This window comes from Lagenorhynchus albirostris, chromosome 13, assembly GCF_949774975.1.
Source record: "Lagenorhynchus albirostris chromosome 13, mLagAlb1.1, whole genome shotgun sequence".
NCBI lineage: Eukaryota > Metazoa > Chordata > Mammalia > Artiodactyla > Delphinidae > Lagenorhynchus > Lagenorhynchus albirostris.
Window position 1 is genome coordinate 49,664,324 of NC_083107.1, and position 24,456 is coordinate 49,688,779.

At 43.1% G+C, this 24,456-nt stretch overlaps 1 protein-coding gene across 1 annotated transcript in view; it reads left to right on the forward strand.

The window, feature by feature from the left end:
• The window catches only part of LHCGR (luteinizing hormone/choriogonadotropin receptor), a 61,563-nt gene that overhangs the window by 5,264 nt on the left and 31,843 nt on the right, over positions 1-24,456 (forward strand). The window contains exons 2-6 of the mRNA XM_060169023.1: positions 13,817-13,888; positions 15,885-15,959; positions 18,941-19,015; positions 21,063-21,137; positions 21,226-21,303. Coding sequence (XP_060025006.1) covers positions 13,817-13,888; positions 15,885-15,959; positions 18,941-19,015; positions 21,063-21,137; positions 21,226-21,303 — 375 coding nt within the window. The remainder of the gene's footprint in view (positions 1-13,816; positions 13,889-15,884; positions 15,960-18,940; positions 19,016-21,062; positions 21,138-21,225; positions 21,304-24,456) is intronic.

Below are 24,456 nucleotides of genomic sequence, written 5' to 3' on the forward strand. Positions count from 1 at the left end.
TGAATAGGAACAATTAACCAATGCAAAAAGGAAGTATGTATGTTAGTTAGCATGTACCACACCTAAATGTCACTTAAAAATCTCCATCCTAGAAAATGGGGAGGTGATTAGGTACTATGAGTAGCAGAGGGAGTCAACATCCAGGTCCCAGATTTGCAGACCTCCCAGTCTCTCCTTTGAAAGGGCCATCCAGAGAAGCAAGACTAGAAGCTTACCTACATTAGTACAGCCCAACAATTCCATAGATTGTTCTACTGTTTGTTGTTAATTTGTTTTAACTTACTTATTAGAGAAAAATCAATCCTCAGCCCAGGGTCCATTAAAACAAAACAAAACAACCACCAAGGCAGCCTGAATTGAGATCTATTGGTTCCCGTCCAGGACACCAGGTAAGAGTCCACAGGATAGAGGGAAGCCTACCAAACTCTTATAAGTAGGACAGCTTGGCCCTACCTACAGCTTCCCTGAAGCTGAACCAGACAAAACAAAAACAAAAACAAAACCTTGGAATTCTGAAAGCTCATGTCCCACCTTCCTACACTACTCCCACAAAAACAAACCAAAAATAACCAACAACAGCAAAAAAAAACAAACAAAAAACGAAGACCCAAGTAGAGGTTGATCTTGAACCTCAGTTCTGACTCAGCTCTCCCAGCTATTACCTTCAAGACAATTCTTAAACCTGGCTGTGCCTATAAACAGACTCCCTGGGGGAAGCTTTGCAAGGGCCAGATTTTATTAGTTTAAAAATCATCCTTTTGGGGAAGGTGAATGGTGACCCCTAGCAGGACACTAAAAAGCAAGCAACAGAGTTCCCAAAATCTCAATGGAAGTGTAGAGCCAAAAAGCTTCACACACGGATCCCTTTGTCATTGGACCCAGCTCTCCCTCTGGAGAGCAATAATTCCTTGGATTTTTTTCTACATTATTCTTTTTTTTTTAATTTCAAAAGCAGTATGTCAGGGACTTCCCTGGTGGTGCAGTGGTTAAGAGTCCACCTGCCAGTGCAGGGGACACAGGTTCGAGCCGTGGTCCGCGAAGATCCCACATGCTGCGGAGCAGCTAAGCCCATGCACCACAACTACTGAGCCTGTGCTCTAGAGGCCATGAGCCACAACTTCGGGGCCCATGCGCCACAACTGCTGAAGCCCACACGTCTACAGCCTGTGCTCCGCAATGAGAGGCCACCACAACGAGAAGCACGTGCACCGCAATGATGAGTAGCCCCTGCTCGCCGCAACTAGAGAAAGTCCACGCACAGCAATGAAGACCCAATACAGCAAAAAACAAAGGCAGTATGTCAGATTGATTCAGGGCTCCGGTTCTGTGCCTTTACCCACCTCTATCTTCTTCCCAAGCTCCTCAATTTGGCTTCTTTTCATGTCTTGAAATGAGGCACAAAAGCTTTCTTTCCAAAATACAATCTCCCAGGTTGGCTGCACCAGACGGTGTCTTGGCCTTGTGTAATTTTGATCTTACACATGGGATTTTAAAGCCAGTTGAGTCATGGTGGTGGAGAGAGGCCCTGCTGCTCACTTCCAGACCCAAGAGGGCTGGCTCCACGGGAGCATATGTGTTCTGTGCTGGCAGCTCCCCTTGGTGTGTGAAAAATCACATTTAATGCAGATTTTAGCAAATTTTGCACCAGCTCTTTTTTTTAAGAAGGCAATTAAAATAATCCCACCCACCAGTCAGGTGGGCTTCCTAACTCCGTGGGCAGCTTCTAGCAGCTTCTCCACATGGTCCTCATTTACTCTCAGCTTCTGCCTCCCAGGGAGGTGCCACCCCGTCCCAGCCAGCAAACCACTCACAGCTGCTCTCTGTGTGGCCCTGAACCACACAGCTTTTTAATGCCACCTGGGCCAAATTCAGAAAAGTCCAATTTACAAGTAAAACTCAACTTTCAGAATGAAGGCTTTATCCTTTGCTGCTGTTAAATTTGTCCTTGACGCTGATAAAATGAGGTGACTCCTAGGTTCATAATTCTACCTCACGAGCATCAGCGGACAGCATTTCTGAGGCCACAGGGGTGGAGATGCCCTGGTACGACAGGCCAGGGTCCAACACAGTCCCCAGATTATCTGAATTGCTCAACAGGACAAAGACCTGCAGACGCGAGTTCTAGCACCAGGTCCCTCTTTCCCTAATGTGCACTGTGGGCTCAGGACAGCGTTAAAACCTCTGTGCTGTCTGTAAAAGGGGCGTGATGATTCTTGCCCCTGAGCGGGGCTGACTGTGGTGAAGATAAACAAGACAGCAGGGCCCAAAATACTCGGAAATAAAGGTTTCCCATAACTACAAAGTATTATTGTAACAATCTGATGATGCAGAGAAGTCCTGAAGAACCCGCAGCCCATATATGAGGTTGAACAGTAAATATCTATCATCCAAGGGGCCTGATGGAATAGTCTTGTTCCTGTGGGGTGTTAATTAGAGAAAATGACCCACTAGGTCTTCTCAACCTGGAAGGTGAATAAGTTAGAATCCCAAAATAGCAGAGCTCATTACTGCCTGGAGTCTGATATGCTAGTTTTTTCAGCCCAGGCTGAGCTGCCCCTCAAACATGCCACTTAACACCTGATTATACCCTGTTTTCTATCATTCAATTGGGTCAGTCCTATCTGTCCAGCTAGAGCGTACGAGCCTATTCTGGGTCCTTTCCCCATTCCGCATCCCTAAACTTCCGTCTGGACACATAGAAAACCTTCAGGTCAGACACGTTGACCGCTCAGGAGCTACTTACTGAAATGTACAGGACAATGTGCAGCATCCGTAGACACCGCCCTGCCCTCCAAGAGCTTCCAGTCTTCCAGCCATAGGAGAGAGAGGACTAGTTCTCAGATGACGGCAGCGAAATGCAGAAGGTGAGAAAAGCCAGATGACGGTTATAAACAAAGGCTGGTGAGAGTTTAGAGAAGGGAGCTATCCCTTCTAGCCAGAGTAACAAAGATACCTTGGTGGAGGTATTATTTGAGCTGTAGTTCTTTAAGCCTCACTCTCTACAGGGGCAACTGGGCTAACACGCTTATCCCATAAGCTCCCTCCTGGCCTTTGACACCAGCTTAGAGAGGCCACCAGGGAAGCACTATTCAAAGCCTTCTGCTCTCTCACTGACCACCAGGCACGTGCCCTGTCTGTGTTACGGATCATCAATGGAAGAGTGGATGACTTCCCCCTGGAAACCTTGGGTGGGTCTCTGGTTAAGGCTTTTCTCATTTGCAAGCACCAGAAATCATCTCTGACAAATTTAATCATAAGAGATTAACTTAACAGAAGAATAAAGAGGTAGAAAGATGTGAGCAAGATCCAGAGAGAATATGGCGTTTTAGCGGCAAGAGGTCAGGGCACTTTTCTGTAGATTCCACCTTTACAATGAATCAGCTCCAAAGATTCCTCCCACCTATTACAAGCTTAAATTCCTGAGAGAGAGAATCTGATGGCTCCACACCCTACTCCTGAGACAGAAGCACAGTCAATGAGATGCTTCCACCCTATTGCAACCAGCAGTGAGATGCTTCCAGAGAAGGGGCATTTTTGAACCAGGCACCCACACAAATCAGTGTCTACCAGAGCTGAGGAGTTAGTGAAAAGTGAAGGTGCACATGCCAGTAATTTCAGGCAATTCAGACCTATTCCATCAAGTCAATTAAAAGTATGTAGGGCTTCCCTGGTGGCGCAGTGGTTGAGAGTCCGCCTGCCGATGCAGGGGACACGGATTCATGCCCCGGTCCGGGAAGATCCCACGTGCCGCGGAGCGGCTGGGCCCGTGAGCCATGGCCGCTGAGCCTGCGCATCCGGAGCCTGTGCTCTGCAACGGGAGAGGCCACAACAGTGAGAGGCCCGCGTACCACCAAAAAAAAAAAAAAAAGAAAAGAAAAAAGTATGTAGTATATCAGTTGCAACCAGCTTTTACAGGCTCACCAAAAAAAATGTGTCTGCAAACAGAAGCTTGCAATGAAAGAGTTTCCTGGAGCATATCTGCAATGTCACTGCCCTGACAACATAATATTCTCTGCTTCTAAAATATATTTTTGAGAAATCATTACACAAAATGCAGACCTTCCCTGGGGAGAATTCAACATGTAGTTTTATTTACCAGAGTTATTCTTGTCATGTTATATTATTGCTAGAAGAATTCTAGTTTGGGGGTAAAGATTGGGTTACTTTGCTTTGTGTCTTTAGAAAACTTTAAATGGGTTTTGAGTAAGTGCTAAGATGTGTTTACCATTCTCCTCTGAGGCTTTATATTTTTAATTTAGTTGTTGCACAAATGACTTGGAAAATCCATCATCCAGGGAGTCTCATTGAAAAATCTTGGTTTACATTATATCAATAATTCGTAAACTCCCCAAGCTTCTTGGGTGCTCTGGAAAGGCTGTCTTGGAGAAGTCATGCAAATTGAACTTTCCAATGGGAGAGTTCCAACTGACTGAACTTTTTTTTTTTTTTTTTTTTTTTTGCGGTACGCGGACCTCTCACTGTTGTGGCCTCTCCCGTTGCGGAGCACAGGCTCCGGATGCGCAGGCTCAGCGGCCATGGCTCACGGGCCCAGCCGCTCCGCGGCACGTGGGATCTTCCCGGACCGGGGCACGAACCCGTGTCCACTGCATCGTCAGGCGGACTCTCAACCACTGCGCCATCAGGGAAGCCCTGACTGATCTTTTTTAAATCAATGAGCAAATGAGAATTCTGCAGAGTGGCTCCCTAGAGTTGAAATATTTAATGGAAGGTTGTTCTTTATCACTTCCTTATCATTTCTTTAAAAGGCTATCAGACAAGGTCTATAAGAGATACTTGAGGCCAACAGAAAGGTTACCAAGGCGGAATGTCTACCCTCTCTCTCAGTTGTCCTGTGTATAATCAGCAGACAATAAAGAGCTTGAGACAAGCCACAGGCATTTTGTAGACGTAAGGATGTGACAAATAGAAGAGTCCAAAGTGCTGAATCCACCCCATCCCCAGCAAGGAAGGAGAGTTGTCATCAGGCATAGCTGGGGCAGCTTGACTCCTTCATAGTAAGCAGCTGTGAATTTAAAGTACTTACTGAGCTCTAACCTTGTACTAGATGCTGTATGAATATTACATAAACATTTTCTTATTTAATCTAAAAAATTTCTGCAGTAGTTAGTATCATCATCACTTCATACATGTGAAATGAACCCAGGCAACCTGGCTCCGGAGTTTCTACTCTTCACTATCCCACTATGCTGCTTCCAGAGAGAAAGCACATACAGTTGGTGATGAAGACACATTCCATAAAGTATATAGCGCCTGAGACAGACCTTCAACCAAGGGTAGAATAGAATCTGACCGGCAGAGAAGGGTAGATGTGCCAGATGGTGGAAACAGTGTGAATGAAGGCAGGAAAACGTGACGTAAATTCAGGAGACGCAGTAGTCTGATGTGTCTAGGGAGGCACTGTCCAGTAGAAATATAATGTTAGTCACAAGAGTAATTGTAATTTTTAATAGCCACATTTTAAAAGGTTTTAAAAGGTGAAATTAAGTTTAATATTTTATGTAATCCAACTGTACAAAATATTATCATTTTGTCAGAAGGCAGAAATATTGAAGAACGTCCTCCAAACTTGAGACCGAAAAACAGAGCAGGCAACTCCATGAAGCGCAATCATGAGGCTTATTGAGGGTAACTTACATACAGGTGGGATCAGGCTGACGCGACATTCCACATTCGAAGCTGTACTCCATACCACAGGGTATGGAAAAGGGGATGGGGGCTTTAAAGGGGCCAGAGCTAAAAATTAAAACCTGACTGCTAGAGAGAAGCACACCCACACTGGATGGAAACCAGGGGTTTTTCCTTCCTCTGGGGGTCTCATGACCATTAACCATCTGCATCAGCAAAAGGCATTCTTGCAGTTTTCATTTCAGATGAAGACAAGGGTAAAAGTTGATAGGGAACTCATCTGGTTTGGGTGCATTCCTCACGAGTAGGCTAAAGCTCAGTCTTGCAGAAAGGGGAGGGAGTAGGACTGTGGGCCTAAGAGAGAGCTGAAAAAATAGTCAGTGTGGTTTAGCCACACCCATCTCAACATGTAATCAATATAATAATTGTTAATGAGATCATTTACATTATTTTTTCTCGCTAAGTCTTTGACATCTGGAATGTATTTTAAACTTACAGTGCGTTTCAATTTGGACTGGACATACTTCAAGTGCTCAATGGTCATATGTGGCTAGTGGCTGCCTTTTTTGGACAGTGCAAGTTTAGTGTATTGGTTATATGAGGGGAAGAGTGGGTGACAGGACTGTCAAATAAAGTTCAAGCCTTTATTTTGGGGGCCTTGAATGCAAAGCTGAGACATTTGTAGATAAGCAGACTGGCCAAGGGGTGGCACAGAAGAATCTGAGTGTAAGAGTGACATGGTGGGAGTTATCAGGGAGACTAATCTAGACTGGGCAGAGGAAACCCGGATGGAGTACAGGGAAACCAGTTTGAGGACTATAGAGCAGTCGAGGTGAAGAAAAGAATGACCAAGGAGAGTGGCAGTGGAAAAGGAATAAAGGGGCTGGAAGCAAGAGACAGTCAGAAGGCAGAATCTACCAGACTGGGAGTTCAATGGTAGAACAGAGGAAACATTCATACAAGGCACCTGATAAATTCTCAAAAAATAGGGCAGGAAAAAGAAAAAAAAACTGGGTAGTCATTAGTGCTGAGGAGGACAGGAGAGGAAGAAAAACACTCTGGTAGGCTCTGAAGCTTCATGGAAGAACAGGAATTTGAGCTGCACCTTTGAAGTTAAAGACCGTGAGCACATGCCCTCAAGAAGCTGGTGGCTCTATCAGAAGGTGAGGTTTTCGCAGAAGAACCAGAGGATTGCATAGTGGGGTGTATCAGCAAACCCCCAGAGGAACAGTACTGATGTGATGTGACTAATGTAGGACACAGCACTGGACCAGGAATGAAGTGACCTATGTTCAAATCCAGATCTGCTGCTGAATTGCCATGTGGTTTCAGGGAAGTCATTTTACTTTTCCTCACTTAAGATTCTTCATCAAAAGTGAGGGGCTGGACCAAACCAATGGCAAGCAGCCCTTTTAGTCTGATTCCCTGAGTCTAATACAGTAAATACTTAAAGGAGTGTTCTAAAATTTTCTGATGTAAAACTTAACGTCTTGGAGGTCCATCTATACTGACGTCATATTTCAGTTAACGTTGACGTCTGAGCTCCCTCTGGGTAAACGCTGAAGACAAGAGGCCAATAAATGAAGACATACCCAATAATGAAGTTACCAAACAGATCAATGCATTTGAAAGCGCAAAGATTTAAAATCGTTTGTAAAGGAGAAAGCCATTTTTATTTCACTCCAAGAGGAAAGCAAGTTTATTATAACTACTGAGCGACTTTGATAAGAACACAGGAATTCTTAAGCCTCTGTTCAATGTAGAACAAGGTCTCATGTAATAATTATAAAAACATTAACATTCTTTTGAATTTAAATAAGGTAATGTTTCCCTCCCCCCATTTCTATGAGTTCATTAGGCAAAACATCTTTGACCATCCCTGGTTTCTGTCTTTTTGTCTCCCCCTGATTTTGTAGTGTTTTAAAATTCAGGGTGTGTAGCTCTAGCAATAAACTAATCATCTGTGAAAGATGGATGGATGTTTGTAGCTTTCTTAAATCGATAATATAGATGGCTTTTCTAAACCATTAGAGGGAAGTGAAAAAAATAATTCATTTCTGTCATTCTGGGCAGAAGGGGTAAAGGCTCCTGCAAGGCGAGCAAAGACCCCACCCAGGCTTTGGGGACTCCAGATGAGTGCTCGGATTTCTTCCCTGGCTGTTGTCTTCCTCTGCCCCTGCTCAGCCTGGGGGCTTCAGAAGGTGGTCCTGCCCTGGAATTCCAAGCTCTTAAAAACCAAAGTGAGGTAGGGGAACCTACAGTTGTAATTGGCTTTAGGCAACACCTGTGTTTGAAAGTGTTAATTGAGCCATATTTTCCATTTACCTAAGGAGTTTGCTATTTAAGGAACCTTTCATCAATCCTCCTGTAGAGCAAAGAACTCTTTGGTCATGCAAATATCTCCCAGTAGATAGGTTTTTATAAGCAAGGATTTCTAAATCTTGGGTTCCCTTGAAGGGGAACAAAGAAACTCCTGACCCTGAAACTCTCCAGCTAACATTATTTTGAGGGTTCATCAACAAGCCAGTGAACAGGACAAACTGGCTTTGTCCAAGGTCATCTGTGTTATTAAACTTAGAAGAAATAAAATAAGAGAGGCCCAAGCCCCACCCTTGAGTACTCAAGAGGCGTTAGGAACAGTTAAGGAGGACCTGATAATGCAGCATCTTCTTCTTCAAGGAGATTAGGTTTATCTGAATGCTATTTGTTTATCTGTTGCTAGGCTCTGACAGAAGGTGAGCTGGTGCCTTGACAACTGGGCCTGGCTAGGAAGGGGACTGAGTCAGGGCCCAGGAGAAAGAATTGATGGAAAAGAGCTCTGAAAGTGGCATGGCCCTCCGGAGCAGTCTCAGCATGAGGCAGAACAAAAGGGCTGGGCCTTTATTCTATGCATTGACCAGTCACTGGATGCAGGCTGCGGAGGAGAGCAGACCTGATATTAGGTGAGGTGGCAACCTTAGGCTGAACGTAATTCCAGGAGAGCAACTCCGCTGAGAGCTTCAGTTGCCCACTCTCCCCACAGCTGGGGGAATGAGTACCTCAGTCCTAAATGGTGATTTTGGCAGCCCACCAGCAGCCACTGGAGGAACTAACCCAGCTGCACTGGGTAGCCCCAGCACAGGGTCCCCGTCTGTTCCAGGGGGCCCAGTTTGAAAGTCAAAACCAAGTCGTGAGAGAGATGACATTGATCCTAACCAGATAGCAACTAGGAACTGTTCTGGGTCAGCAGTGTCTTCTGAGAGGGAAAAATACAGGGACCAGGATCTGGTGATTGACAAGAAGAGAAGGCAAAGGCTCCACTCCTGGATGGACTCTGGGGAGACCGAGCAGGCTACAGGGTGAGCAACCAAGGCCAAAACAAGTACCAATGTGGGGCGGGGGCCGTGTGACTCAAGGTACTGCGGGCACACTCCTGCCCTCCAAGTAGTGTTGGGTTCAGTGTAGACAATGCAGGAAGACACAGGACTTCACCAGGGTCATGACCGATCACAAGACCCCAGAACTAGGGTGAGTCCTTACTTCCAATCCTAAGGAGAGAGACTGCTGCTACATCAACTTTAACACATAACTGGAAGCTTTGGGGGACTGGTATGTGGGATTCATGAGTCGATGGAGTTTCCAGAACTGATGAAACTAAGGCAGCCTTTGTCATCCAGTCTAAGTATTTGCTTCAACATCTCTGGTAAAGGCTCTTGACCAAGGTAGAATTTGGCCATAATTCAGGTATCGCCTGTGTTATATCATCAATTAATTTAAAAATCAAAGTTTAAAACTATAAAAAGGACTATGAACTGTAATAAATATAAGGAACTGCATGATTCCACACCACATACTTCCACAGCCATCTCACTGACTATTCAAGAGGCAGAGAGAACGCTCCACTCTGCAAGTTCAACTTCACATTTGCCCAGTAACCTTGGTTCTCTACCACCCATCTGAGATGCATAGTTTGGGAGTGTCAATCTCTTACGTTTCTTTGCTCCATGCATAGCTTTCTTTCCCTTTGTTGACACTGGACAACAGAGCTGCTGGACTGTCCTTGCTTTTGGCCCCTTTTTCCTCAGTTCTCCTTGGCTTCTGCTCTGTATCAAATGATATTAACGAGACCTTTCCAGAAGAGTTCCTGAAGTTCACAAAATTCTTAGAATTCATGTAGACCTAACTTTCAAAAAAAAAAAAAGAAAGAAAGAAGGAAAGAGGAAGGGAAGAGAAGGAGGGGGGAACTCAGTACATCAAAATGAAAATTTTATCTTCTCCATTGGTCTCTCAGGTACAGAGGGTTAAGCTGACCATACTTTTGCCTTCAAATAACATAATCAGCGGGTCATTCAAAGTCCCCTCATTTTAGTTATTCATTTTATTCCCTCCTCCCACTTTCTCTCAACTCACCATAGGCAACCATGCGGATGTATGTTTATATGTTTTCTAATGGCTAATGTTTGGTGTGTCTGTATTTTAATTCTGCAAGTAGTGTCGTGTATACATATCATTAATTTCTTAGTTGTTTCTCTTAACACCATGATTCTAAGACCCACGCATGCTGCGCTGTGCACCTTTATACTCTTGCTCCTAACTGGCGACCCATTCGCAGGTGTACACTTGAGCCCCCCTCCCTCACAGCAGTGGACACTCAGGTTGCCTTCAATACCCCTTGATGCCACAAGGCTGTGAAGAAAATCCTTGTGCAAGTTTCCTTGAGTATCAGTGTGCAAATTTCTTTGGGACATATACAGGAGTAGAACTGCAGGGTTATTGAGACAATTGTTCACATTGCGAAGAGCTTCTGGCCTCGTGGAAAGAATCACAGAAGCATCCGTCAGAGGAGGGATCGCCTTCAAAGGGAGTACATTCAAATGGTTATTAACAAGTCATGGGCCACGTGAACATTTAAATACAGGAGACAGCCGCTTGAATGCTCAGTAACTGCGCCCACTGCGATGAATCAGAAAGGAATACACAATACCTCTAAAATAAAAATATAAAAATATAATAAAATAAAAATATAAAATAAAATAAAAATATAAGTGGGGTAAACAGTTTGGGATTCACAGAAGCACGTTCTCCACATCACTTCATGAGAATACTTCTGTTGTGAAAAGCTTGGTGCACCTGTCTCACCCCACCTCTCTCCCCATTCCCTGACCCCCAGGCCTCTTTCTTGTCCCAGCCACACCCATAAAGCTACCTACTGTTTGCTCAGTGCCTCTTTTACGGTAGGAACTCTATTTTCCCTCTCATCACTGCTGCCTTTCCTGCTCTGAAGCGTCAACATCAACTCTACAAAATTTCATCTTGCACCAGGGCTGTTCTGTAGTCACCAGGGACAGCCAGTGTATGATCTACAGCTTCTCTCCCTTCTGCCCAACCTTTGCTCCTTATCCCTCATCCCTACATCGATCAAAAACTCAGGCACCCTCCCTGAGCCACACTGTTCTCCGGGGAGCCACACTGTGTTCCTTTTTTGGAGGAGGAGGGTGCCTGCTGAGAGGCTGCAGCTTCTGGGCTCCATTTACATGAATAAACAGCTCTGAAAGGTTCAGTTGAAGCTTTTATGTAAACACTCTCCAAAATGTGTTCTGCACTGCATTATCCCCAGCAATAAAGATTCTGGAATCAGAATTTGGCTGTCAGTTTTATTGATGTTGCATGGGGTACAGTAGAATACAGCTTTCTCTTCTGGAAATTTATTGACTTGGCAGTGCAGACAGCAATAAAACTGTGTTTTTAATCAGTAAGCCAAGCAGACATGATTGCAGAAGAAATATAGGAAGGAAACATGCCATCATAGGAAGATTTCTCCCCCTACAGTCCCTGTTCTTCTCGGATGCCCTGTTAAATAAGTTTGGGTACTGAAGGATGTACTTGGTGGGACTGTCTTCAGGAATAAAATCAGAGGAGCAAGTTTGGATTACTTGTTCTAGGTTGTAGCATCTCTAAGAGACAGTTGAGTGAAAGCATTTTTCTGCAATGAAATTTGTTTGCATTAGCCCTAGAGAGGAACTGCTGGTAAGCTGCTTCGCAGGAGGAATAGCAAGGGTGTGACATGCCTCTTCTCAAGAGAAACAAGGTTCCAATTCATGGCCCTTCACCTTGCTCACTGAGAGAGTGAGTGACCTGGTATACATCCAAAGGAAACGAAAGCACTATCTCTAAGAGACACCTCCATCCCATGTTCATTGCAGCATTACTCATAATAGCCAAGAATAAGGAAACAGCCTAAAGTCACTTGACAGATGAATGGATGGAGAAAATTTGGTATATATATATATATATATATATATATATATATATATATATATATATATATATATACACACACACACAACGACAGAATATTTTTCAGACATAAAAAGAAGAAAATTTGCCATTTACAACAACCTGGATGGAAGTGGAGGGCATTATGCTAAGTGAAATAAGCCAGAGAAAGACAAATACTATATGGTATCATTTCTCTGTGGAACCTCGAAAAAAAGCCAATTTCACGGAAATAGAGAATAGAATGGTGGTTGCCAGTGGCTGGGGTAAGGGAAAATGGGGAGATAGAGGTCAAAGGGTACAAACCTTCACTTATAAGAAGAATAGGTTCTGAGGATCTAATGTACAGCATGGTGGCTATAGTTAAGAATATGGCATTGTATATTTGAAAGTTGCTGAGTAGATCTTAAGCATCCTTACCACACACAAAATAAAAGTTAACTACTTGAGGTAACAGATGTGTCAATTATCTTGATATTGATAATCATCCCACAATGTAGGTATACATCTAATCATCATGTTGTACACTTTAAATATACACAATTATATTTGTCAATTATCCCTCAATAAAGTTGGGGAAAAAATTTTAAAAGAGAGAGAGTGGGTTAGGAATCATACACTTCAGGCCAGTATTGCAGAGTAAAGAACATCTGGAGACTCTCTGCTTGGTCATGTTACCTTGTCCAGGTTACTTAATCTCTTGTGATCAAGTTTCTTCTGCTATCGAAGGGAAATACCCACCTCACACCATTGTTGAGTGGATAAAATAAGGTTACAGGTGGGTGTGCATAGTTCCCACAGCACGTTACAAGCATGTTACAAGTCCCTTCTGGGACTGTAAGACATCTCACTGATTTGAATATGCTCATCATGGTGGAGGTGCTCTCCCCCAGCAGCTAAGCCAGTTTCTGCTGCATAGACACACGAAAAACAAGGCAGCATCTCCCACTTCTGTTCTCCATATTCCTGATATTCACGTCCCTCCTGAAATGTCCTGGTCCACTCCCCTCTTGTCTTCCAGTCCTTGAGCCAAATCCTTGAATCACTGTACATGCTTGATAAATACTGGTTGAACATTCATCTACGCCTTGCAGTTGCTTTGTCCTGAGTTATCTTAACCCCAGTTTCCTTTATCATCCTATTCTGGTTTTGCTCTTGCTGAGTAGTCATTCTTTGCTCAACTTTTATGTAACGCGTAACTTTTATCTCAGTTCAAGAACACTCAGATTGTCCTTCTGGATATAAGTAAGTGCCTGAAGGAATCTCTATAGATACTCCCCGCAAATGGCATGAGAGGCCCGCTTGATTTAACCACAGGAGCAAAGTGGTCTGGTTGGGATAATATTAAAATAGGCTGCCTGGGGAAGGTGGTAAAGATCAAAATAGGAACATGTTCTTAGTGAATCTTCCCTTCTCTTGCCTGCCTGGTTTTCAATTGTAATTTCACCATCTATTTCTCCACTCTACCCAAGATAGCTTCTTTTCCATCCTCCCAACAAGCCCGTAAGTCCACTCTAAAACTGTGTGTTAACTATTTACTTGGTGCCAAGCCCTATCCTTTATACAGGTTATCTTGATTAACCATCATAACAACCCTGTGAAATAGAAATTATTATTTCAATTTTATAGATGAAGAAATTGAAACAGGGTCCTATAGCCAGGTAGTAGGAGAGTGGGGATTTGAACCTGGTTGGGTCTGATCCCAAAGTTCACTATCTTCGAAACAAAATTACACACTCTTTGATAAAGACCAAGAATGAGTCATGGCGCCTCTCTTTATTGATATAAGTTAGAACTTTCAACCTGAATCTAGCTATTTGGAACTCTGTAGTCACACACACACATTTTATTCATGAATTTAAAAGGCACCCAATCTTAAATCTTAAGCTCTTGGCTCTCCTTTTTTCTTTTCTAGATCACTCACCTATCTCCCTATCAAAGTAATCCCATCTCAAGCTTTCAGAGGACTTAATGAGGTCATAAAAATGTAAGTAAGATACTGCATATCAAAAGACATTTATAATTGGAATAAATTTTTCCCTCAGAGAACACATAGTTGAAAGGGGATAATTTTTCTAGGAGAGGAATTGTGTTTAGGAAACCCTAGTATTTTTATCTTTAAAGTACAAATAATACCCAGGGACCTTTGAAGAAAAGGTATGATTTTCAAGAGTTATTAAAATCCAGATAACTAACCTTGCTTCAGTGAACTGAATGTCTTTTGATAAGTGATGATAAATTACTCAAGTAGAAAAGAAGATAGATTTCAGTCATAAGAACTCTCCCTCTGCTGGAGCAGCTATTCCCTCCTGTCACATTTTTAGATCACACCTACATAGAAGAAAATGTGTTGAAAGTTTATTGTGCATCAGAAGATTATCTTTGTATCTAAAATATAAGTGTATCACAAAAACACAGTATCTATAGCCATACTGATAAAAGGCATTTATCAAAATTGTAAAGCAGCCTGATAATGCAATGTGATCTCATATTTGTGTCACATGTTAACTTCAATCCTACATCCCTGTGTCAGCTTCTAGGACACAAGATCCCATACGTGGAAAGAGAATTTTCAAAGGAGTCCAGTATTCCAGCATCCTCCTTAATGTTAGTCTGAGTCAAAGGACCTCAGAGGCCATTTAGTTCCCAGAGAGCATCTTAACAATCCTCTGGGCTTTGGAAGCAGATTTGCATCTCTAAAGGAGACGCTGCATCATCAGTCCTAGTTCCTTGGGGAACCTCTGATTGCTCTTTAGGGTATAAGCAAGCAAGGAGGATATTAAAAATAATTCATTAAGAATTAGTGCATATTATAGGAAATACACTGCAGGTTACGTAAATGTCAGTTTGCTTGAGGCTAACCCTTACTCCTCTGCTCTCAAGTTTAAATGTTGAGTTTTGATAGCTTTTAATATATTAAGACCTCCTAGTGAGGAAAGCAGCCACAGTTAAATAAGTGAACCATTAGGGAGGAATAACGAATCAGCCTAGGAACTATCCATCACTGCGTTGTTCATAAAAGACCTTAACTGCCTTAGGCTCAGCCTTCCTGTGGGCTAAAGCTCTCATCAAGTCTGAAGCCTTCAGGGAATGTAAACATTAGATTTTGCGACTTCTCAGCTGGCAGCAAATGGTAGCTTCTGCTGGGATTTTAGGGTAACATTGACATTACCTACATGCTTGGTGGTGGTAAATATATGGCAAAGTTGGTTCCTTTACTTTTGTGTCTTTTTTTTTTTTAAATCAGTTCATTCACTTATCTATTCATTCATTTATACCCTATGTGCCAGGCTACATGAAGCCACCAGGGATTTAGAAGTGAATAGGACAATACACCTTGTCCTCAATTTGCTAATGAAGTGAAGGAAATGGTCAAATAAACAGACAGTTACAACACAAGAAGGACACTTCGTGTAGGAGTTGACCACTTTGCAATTGCACCAGAACAGGATTTGGGGAAAGGGGTAAAGCGTTAAGAAACAATGAATCCTAACCCAAATTAAAACCTCACTAGAGTGATGGCGTTGAGAACGCAGACATTCTGATCCTGGCCCTGAATCTTCCCATGAGCATTATTTGCCTCTCCTCTCAGAGCTTTAATTCCAAAAACTGTAAAACAAGGGAATCTGACTGGATTTTCCCAAAGGACGTGCCCACTTCTAACAATCTGTGACTCTGAGTCATAGACAAATAAGGAAAAGAACCTGTCACATCAACAGGTAATACTGAAGCTTGCATTTCAACTGCATCTGGGCTGCAGGCGCCCATTGGTGTTCCTAAAGGAGGGGGGCGGGGGGGATGGGCGTGTTAGCACTTTATGATGCGAGGACAACTTAAGGCTTCCCTGTTCTTTTTTAAAAGGACACACTGGAGCCCCCAGTTGTTGGGTTGTACACACAGCTTATTATTATGCAGACACAGTCGTTTCTTTCATGTTTCTTCTTCTTCTTTTTTTTTTTTTTTTTTTTTCCTCTCTCCCCTAGTGAAATCTCTCAGAGTGATTCCCTGGAAAAGATAGAAGCTAATGCCTTTGACAGCCTCCTCAATTTGTCTGAAATGTAAGCATCAGCTAACAGATAGTTTATTGCTGTACACTATTACCCTCGCTTGCTGGAGCCCACTCAGTATTTGTATTCAAGCATCCACTGCTAGGAATCCAAGAGGAAAAGACCACAGCAATTACTAGGTCTGGGCAGGCACTAATTTCTCTCACTGCAGTGGCCTGAAGGTTGCCATGGTGACAACTGCTTCTCCCTGGGAGCTGTATAAACTCTGAAACATCACAACACAAAGTTGGAAATTAAAATTGACATTGTGGAGTCCTGTCAAGGAGCTCTTACCTTATGGAAGGGAGTGTATGGAGTTCTTGGAGTGGTGGGAAAATTTGGAAAGGAGCTTAGAGATCATGAATTAGTTCACTGGGGACTGTTTGGGCATATTCGTTTGTTTAGTAAACGGTTCTTGGAAACCTACCATGTAAAAGTGTTTGGCATGTGTATGTTGGATTTGTTGTTATTATTGTGATGTCTTTGAACTGAGTCTTAAAAATAATCCTTTCCAAATTATCATTTTCCTCCAATTTACAAAAAAGAGGGGATGGGAGGAGACTGGCTCTGTTCAGTTTTCAGATGATAAACCTGTGGCCCAGAGAGGTTAACTGACTTGTCACACAGCAAGTTAGTGCCAGAGCTGGGGCTAGAAATCAGGTCATGTGACTCCTAAACCAGACTTCTTACTGCTGTCTTATTTGGCCCAAACCTGACCTTCTACAAACCACATCTGCAGAAGAGTTTCAAAAGTTACGGAAGCGAGAAAGATGTTAGCAACAAACATATTTTGAGCACTTGTGCTTGGCCTTTATTTATTCTAGGTTGTGTCATTTAATTCTCACAGCTGCCCTGCAAAGTGGGGTAATTATCTCTTTTGTTCATGGGAAGGAATGGGGGCTCAGAACGGTCAGTAACTTGACCGATGTGGCACCTTAGACAATGGCAGGGCTGGAATTCAACCCCAGCCTATCTTCAAAGCTTGTGTATTCTCCACTATACCACAAGGCCTCCCTATGAATGGTCCAAATAGCAATTATCTAAAGAGAATAATTAATTAAATAAGTATGTGGGTACACATGTCCAACCAAAGGTCAAATGCTACTGGAATACAGAGGAGGGAAAATATAAATCTCCCCCAGGAAATGATGGTGTAACCAGAGAGGTAAGACTAACTCACCAACAGTTACGGGGAAATCCGAAATAATGGGTGTTTTAGTGCAAACGGTATAGTCTGGACTTCGCTGTGAAGTAGAATTTCAAGAGGCGAGTGGGGAGCGGGGCAAGGTCATTTCCATTACAGGTGACAGTCCTATCCCAGACCTGGAAATCTGAAATTCTTCAGTTTTAACAGACTTCCCAAGCAATGTTGAAGCAGAGCAGCTTGAGATAAATAAAGCTGTTCGTGATGCAGAGCAACATTTATTAATAGATAAAGTATCAATTTATCAATACAGAAAGAAAAATAAAGTGCTCTAAGGGAAAGTTTATGGACTTTTCCCAAAGAAGGCCCTGAGACTAAAATGTTAGCTCCCCCAAGCCCTCTTTGTCTTGTTCACAGCTGTATCTCCAGCACCTAGAACAATGCCTGGCACATGTAGGTGCTCAATAAATGTTTGTTGACTGAATGAATGTATGGATGAGTGGTCAGACCCCAAAAGAGTCTTAAGAAATAAAAGTTCTTGCCATCCTACCCACATAATGTCTTATGTGGCCCATGATTGCTTGACTCAGTTGTTGTAAAAATAATTACAACAAAACGTCACTCACCTCTTAAGAATCAAAGGGACAGAAAGGACGGAAATAGGCACCGAGAGTGGGTAACTTTAGAAGGTAGAATGCACGCTAGACTCAGAGTCAGAAAAACCGAGTTCACCTCCAAGTGCTGCTACTTCTCAGCTCTGTGGCTAGAGACGAATCATTCAACTTCCTGATTTCATCAACTGGAATAGTCATTGTTAACACTGGTGGAGGCCTTACTGCGATCGCGACACACACATTTACCGCTCAGAAACCAAGCTTTAAGTGATGTATCCAAGGTCATACAATTAGTAAAACCAGCATGTAAAACCAAGCTGACTCCAGAGTCCGTCCACCTAACCAATACACTACATTTTCTCTACAGAACAAGAGTAATTATCATTTCCTTAGGTGGTTGCTAAAAAAGCCAAATGCACGTACTACCTTTTACTGAATCCAAAGTAGGCAGAACCCAGTAAATGTGGCTGCTTCCCAAAGTCACTGGGGAACTAGGGAGACGAGCAATAACGCCACTGTGGTATTATGGCTGTACTTTCGTATTTTGCAAAGCCCTGCCTTGTACATTATCTCTACCTATTGTGTTACTCACTACCTGGCAACCTGTGAGGTAGGAAGAGTACTATTATTATTCTAATTTTACAGAAGGGAGCATTAGGTCTGGGAAGTTAGGAGGCTTGGCATCATCACACAACCAATTATCTATAGAATGGACAAAAAATCCCCCCAATCCAAGCCCCCGGCCTCTGCCCTGGGCTTTTACAAAGACTGAGTGCCCGTCTGGATAACTGGTCAGTGTGACTGCCAGCACACTACAAAGAAAACCAGTTTGCCTACAAGGACAAGTAGCCAATTTGTTCATTTCTCCTGAGAATGGAACCTCCCATCACCCCCAGTGTGCTGGCTCCGTGGTGGGGCACGACCTAGCTGGCCAGGAGCCCTGGATGTTGGTGCTTCCTCAGGGGGTGCAAGGGAGAATGGAACAGACTGCCAGCTATGATGCTTACACCTATCTCAGCAAGAGGTTGAAAGCAGAACTTCCTGGCAATAGCCAACCCGCTCTCACCATTCCGTTTCTATCCCCAGGGTCCCTGGAGCTCCCCTCAAGCACAGGAAAGTCACTTGATTTTGTTGATGCCACTTTCAGCCAGCATCCTCTGGTGACCATGACCTTGTGCCTTGCAAACGAAACACATCAATTAAACTGCTGCCTGTTTCTCCATTTCTCTTTACAGACTGATCCAGAACACTAAAAATCTGGTGTACATCGAGCCCGGAGCATTTACAAATCTCCCCCGCTTAAAATACCTGTGAGGAATTTTCCTTTTTTAAGCAATTGGGGAGGGGAACATGGGCATCTGATGAAAACCTAAACAATTAAAAGGTTGGAGAGAATTTTTAAACCACATATTTAGCACTATCTGCATGTCTGTCCTCAGCCCTCTGATTAAAATTTAATCAGCATTTCTTATCAGCTACCGCGCTGGGTGCTTTCAAATACACGTAAGTGGTTCCCAACATTTTCTCCGTCCCAAACTTCCAAGAAGAATATCACCCCTTTGCAATGATTTTCAAAGTGATGGTGGGCATGGAACAGGGAGGTCAGGACACTTTCAAAAGGGTAAATCGGCATCTCTAAGGTGAGGTGTTGAGGTAGAGAGAGCATAGGTGAAAGTGGAAGAGGCAACTCTGATTTGATCCCCATCCCTGGTTGAAAATTACTGATCTCCTTTCTCTCATGTGTTCATTCATTCGTTCAGTGAAAACTTTTAAAGCATTACTTTGAGGTAGGCACTGTGCCATATAAGCGAAATCATTATTTTCTATTTCCCATTAAAACTTATTAAGTCCACTAGTTAGAACTATAAGTTAAGTACCACTGTAGCCCAGCAGATTCATTGCCTTGCCAGCAAAACCAGAATTCCTGAAACTTGATACAAATCTATAAATTAATCACCATGGATCTTCTCATATATCAAGTAATCACTCATTCACACAGAAAAAAATGAACATTTAACCCTCCAACACAGATGTCCATTCTCTCTTCTTCCTGATGAATTAAATTTCATAAAATCTCTAGAGGATGCAAAGTCCACAACCCCTACCAGCTGGAAAAAAAAAAAAAAAAGAGGAGGAGAGGCAGACACCTCTCTAGTGTTCCACAACATGCAAGCAGTCCTGCCCTGGGGGATGGGCACGAGTGTAGCTCCTTCGGCAGCTCTAACACTGGATGATGATTCCTAACCCAAGTGTTCTGCTTTTCCAGACCTCCAAGGGGTCTATGGGACACATAAGTATCTGCAGCATCAACTCCTTTGGAAAAACATAAGAAAATCCGAGAACCAAACTTGACCACTGCAGCCCCTTGTTGTCGAAGAATCATTGTCTTTATTAAATAGCATTTCACCCCTAAAAAGCAATATTCCCCCAACCCCGGTACACACTGCAGTCCAAGCCCACACTGCCTTCACCAGCCACAGACAGGGCAAGGATTGTGTGATCTGGGGTAACAGGTAAGGAAGAGAACCAGAGTGAGCCCAGAGAGAAAGATGACTTCCTTTCATTGTCACCAGAGTGCCGGGCAGTTCATTTCAGTTGTCCAGTGTCCATGACTGGTGAATTTAAAACGCGATTGGGGGGAGATCCAGATGCCTGGACTCCATTCCCATTCTTGTGTAATAAAATATCCTTCAATTTAACCTATCGCTGAAGCCTCTCTCCTCTTTGAAGGCTAAATAAAAGGTGGGAGGAAAAGAAGAGGAGTCCTGAGTAGCTCCAATAACCCAAAGAATGTTTAATGATCTCAGTGAGATACAAGGAAGAACTCCCTGAATCGCAAGGTAGCTAAATAAAGGGAGATTGTTAATAATGAGGAAATGGATTTCTCACATGGAGATCAATCCTCCTGAAGTGTTTGAGTTAAAACCTGTTCTAAAGTAGTGAGATGCTTTCTGGAACCATCAAGAGCACGGAATAAACTAGTTAGCAAAAGGAAATGGAATAGCTAGCAAAAGGAAATGGAACGCAACACAATATGAAAATGCAATTGACGCAATAGTAAAAAGACAGGCTGGAAATATTTACAGATGTAAATGAAAAAGACTTAAAAGTTTAGTCGCATCTCCTAGATCTCTAAGTAGGAGCCATTAGAGTAACTACCCCCACAGTGTTAGGGGCTTTTAAATTCTGAGGACCTTCAGCAGCTAGAAGTGTTACTGATAAAGCCAGACTCCATGTTTTAAAATTTAATGTGAAAATAGTATTACAAAGTGCCTTTCTACCGCTTTTATCTTTATTCCTTAATAACGATCACTTTTACTCACTCTGCCCACATTCCCACCCTGCCCCAAACCACAGGAGCATCTGTAACACAGGCATCCGAAAGCTTCCAGATGTTACGAAGATCTTCTCCTCTGAATTTAATTTCATTCTGTAAGTACCAGGCTGATTGCTATGCATAACAGTTTCCTATTTGCATCTGAAATTTGGAAAGTAAATATTTCTCATTTCATTCCTCAAGGGAAATTTGTGATAACTTACACATAACCACGGTACCAGGAAATGCTTTTCAAGGGATGAATAACGAATCCATAACACTGTGAGTAAACTGGCAGATTCACGCCCTGCCATACAGTTCCTGCCATTCCCACTTCTAGCTTGAGGTGGGCTCTTTCTCATCTTTTACCGTGTTCCTAACTCTCTGGTGACATTCTTTTTGACCTAAAATGCCAAGGGTGAGAGGAGTTGTGTGGGATGGCAGCTAGGTCACATGTTCACATGACAATCAACCAACCCATTAAGTTCAAAATTAATCAAATGGGCCCTGAGGATTTACAGTGACCAAATTTCCAACTGATGAAATTATTCACTACATCAGTGGACTGCTTTGAAGCTAAGAAGAGACAGCCTGGAGGGGAGTCGCTGCCCTGGTTAAAAGAGAGCATAGAAATTTCAAGTTTCAACTGAGAAGAGTTTGAAAGGATATTCTCCAAGTAGGTAGAGTAGTTGATCAATGGACCCTGCTCTCTCTCTCTCTCTCTCTCTCTCTCTCTCTCTCTGATTTTTCACCCTCCCCTTAGAACCTGCTCACTTTGCTTCTGAAGGGACACCATCGATGCCCATTCCCTACATCCTTTAATACCTGAAAATAATGTCTTTTTATCTGGCAGTCACTTATCAGGTTATCAGGCTCACAGGCCTATCCCTTTCACGCTCTTTCCTAAGGCCTTGCTACTAAAAGTATGGTCCATGGACAAGCATCTACAGCATCTTCTGAGAGCTGGTTAGAAATGCAGACTCTCAGGCCCATCCCAGACCTACTGACTCAGAATCTGCATTTTCATAAGATTCCAAGTGATTCACATGCACGTTAAAGTTCAAGGGGCATCACACTAAGATAACCCAACTCATTCTCTTCACTGTACACCTGCCTGGCTTCCTTCCCCTGAGATCCCTGCCGTCTTTACATGGGGCACCTTCCTTTGCCCCACCATTCAGAGGCAGCATCCTGGGTACCATGTCTCATTTATGTCCAAAGCCCAGTGACAAGTGTTCAACCCTGCTCCCCACATCCACATCCTCTCACTCATTCTGCTTTGGTTACAGCCCATGGCAGGATCTGTGATGAGGCCATAAATGAGCTTAAATGTCCTTAAAGAAAGACAGAGCGTGCATTGGGTGACCCTGAGATGAGGAGGTAGTTGTGAAACAAGAGAAATGACCATCTCAGAGGACTCTCTTCTCTACAGTGGATTCTAGAAATTGGTATCAACGGTACACTGCATTTGAATAGTACTTTTACTTTGTGTAGGTGTAGTTCAACACATGCAAGTGTCATGTTACAAAGCTGTGGCCAATACAGCATTGACTCAGAGTGTTGCAATCAAAAGAATATAGAGCAGCAACCCAAAATAGTTTCAAAATAACTCAAATTCTTAACTTAAAACTCTTGAACACCAGAAACGAGACTAGACCCTAGACAAACTTCTCTACAGTCTTTCTACTCCTCCATTTCCCTCAGGTACTGTAGCTCTTCCAGCTGTTTACAAAGTGTTTCTGACTCACTATTGTATATGGATCTGGAACTACTCATTCATCATGTCCCCTGTCAGAAACAGGGCATTTACAGAGCAAACACTGAGTCGGGAGGTACCTCACGCTTTAGGATTTGGGGTCTTTCCACGTCTTTATTGAGGACACAAAAGACATATAAGATCCATGGCTTTGAGAAGCTCATAATCTCAATGGGGGAAAACATGAAAGAAGGAAAGAATAATACAAGCCACTAGACATTCACTGTGAGTGTGTGGTACACAGAAATGAGAAGTATTGGAGAAGTCCTCTTGGGCTGGAGAATCGGAGAGGCTGCAGACTTGAGTTAGACCTTGTAGAATCAGTAACGTTTGTATGAGTAAAAGTGATAAAAGCAGCTAATATTCATATAGCACTGACACTGCTTTAAAGTACTTTTTTAAACTCATTTTAGTCCCGCAGCAACCCTATGAGGTAGGAACTATCAGCCCCACTTTTAGTTGAGGAAACCAAGGCACTGAGAATTTAAGTAATTTGGCCAAGGTCAAGCTTTAGACTCAGACAGTCTTGGCTCCAGAGTCATGGTCTTACCCATTTTGTGATACCACATACCGAGAAAAGGGGAATGAATACTCCAAGTGGACATGAGCGAAAGCATGGCTGTGGGAAGGAGGAAAATGGGATGAGGCATACTTATTGGGAGTAAACATCCTGCTTAAGGAATGGAAAATACATTTAGATAAATGGCAGGGGTGGAGGAGACACTGGATTGCAGAGGGTTTTAAATGCAGGGATAAGGGGCTAAAGGCTTAGAAATAACCCTGAAAAAGTATTGAGAAGAAACCACTCAGTAGAGTAGACTTTAATTCAAAGATCACAAATATCCAGTACTCCCTTTGATTTTCACCTAAATCTAAAAATAAGCAGGAACCAATAGGTACTCCTCCCAGATACATGCACAGCAATGGGGGTGGAGTGGAATAAGAATGAAAGAGCGGAAGATGTGGAAGAGGACCAATAAGAAAATGAATGTTGAGATAACCCATAGGGGCCTATGAGCTCACAAGACGGGGCCACCCCACCGACGCCAAGGGACAACTAGAGATTTCTTCTCACACATCACATTTCAGCATTGGTACACGAGAGCTGCACAGTGGTTTTATTAGGGGCCATTAACTTATTTTCGTTATGATTTTAAGAAGAACAGTGCCTACCGGCAGGGCATCACTGCCCCACCTCTGAAGTTAATGAGGACTGCAGCTCCATCTCTGCCAGAGAGCGTGCATTGGGAGCGCGCATTGGCATTGTGCTTCCAGCGCCTCCTCACGCTCGGCCCTTCATCTGGAAGGAAGTGATTAGTCATTCGCTTGGCACCTGTTCTCAGCTGAATGGGCCCTTCTGTAAGTGAAGGGCCATGTGGAGCACCCCGTTGGAAAAGGGTATTACATTCGAAGAGGAAAGCCTTATTTCCTGAGCTATAAAGTTCAACTCCCTAATTAGAAAATAATGAAAGCAAGCCTTCTCTTTTCATTATTAGTAGTATTTGAGATTTTGGTTTTCATGGAACCTTTCCTGTCCTCCCTCCACCCAGATCTTTACCAACTGTGAGCTCATTTAATGAAAACAAAACACTGCCCTTGATGCTCGAGAAGCTCAGTGGGGCTAATGCTAAAGCTATGCGTTATGCTGTTAGGTCCCTTCCTAGCCAGTTTGGCTTTTC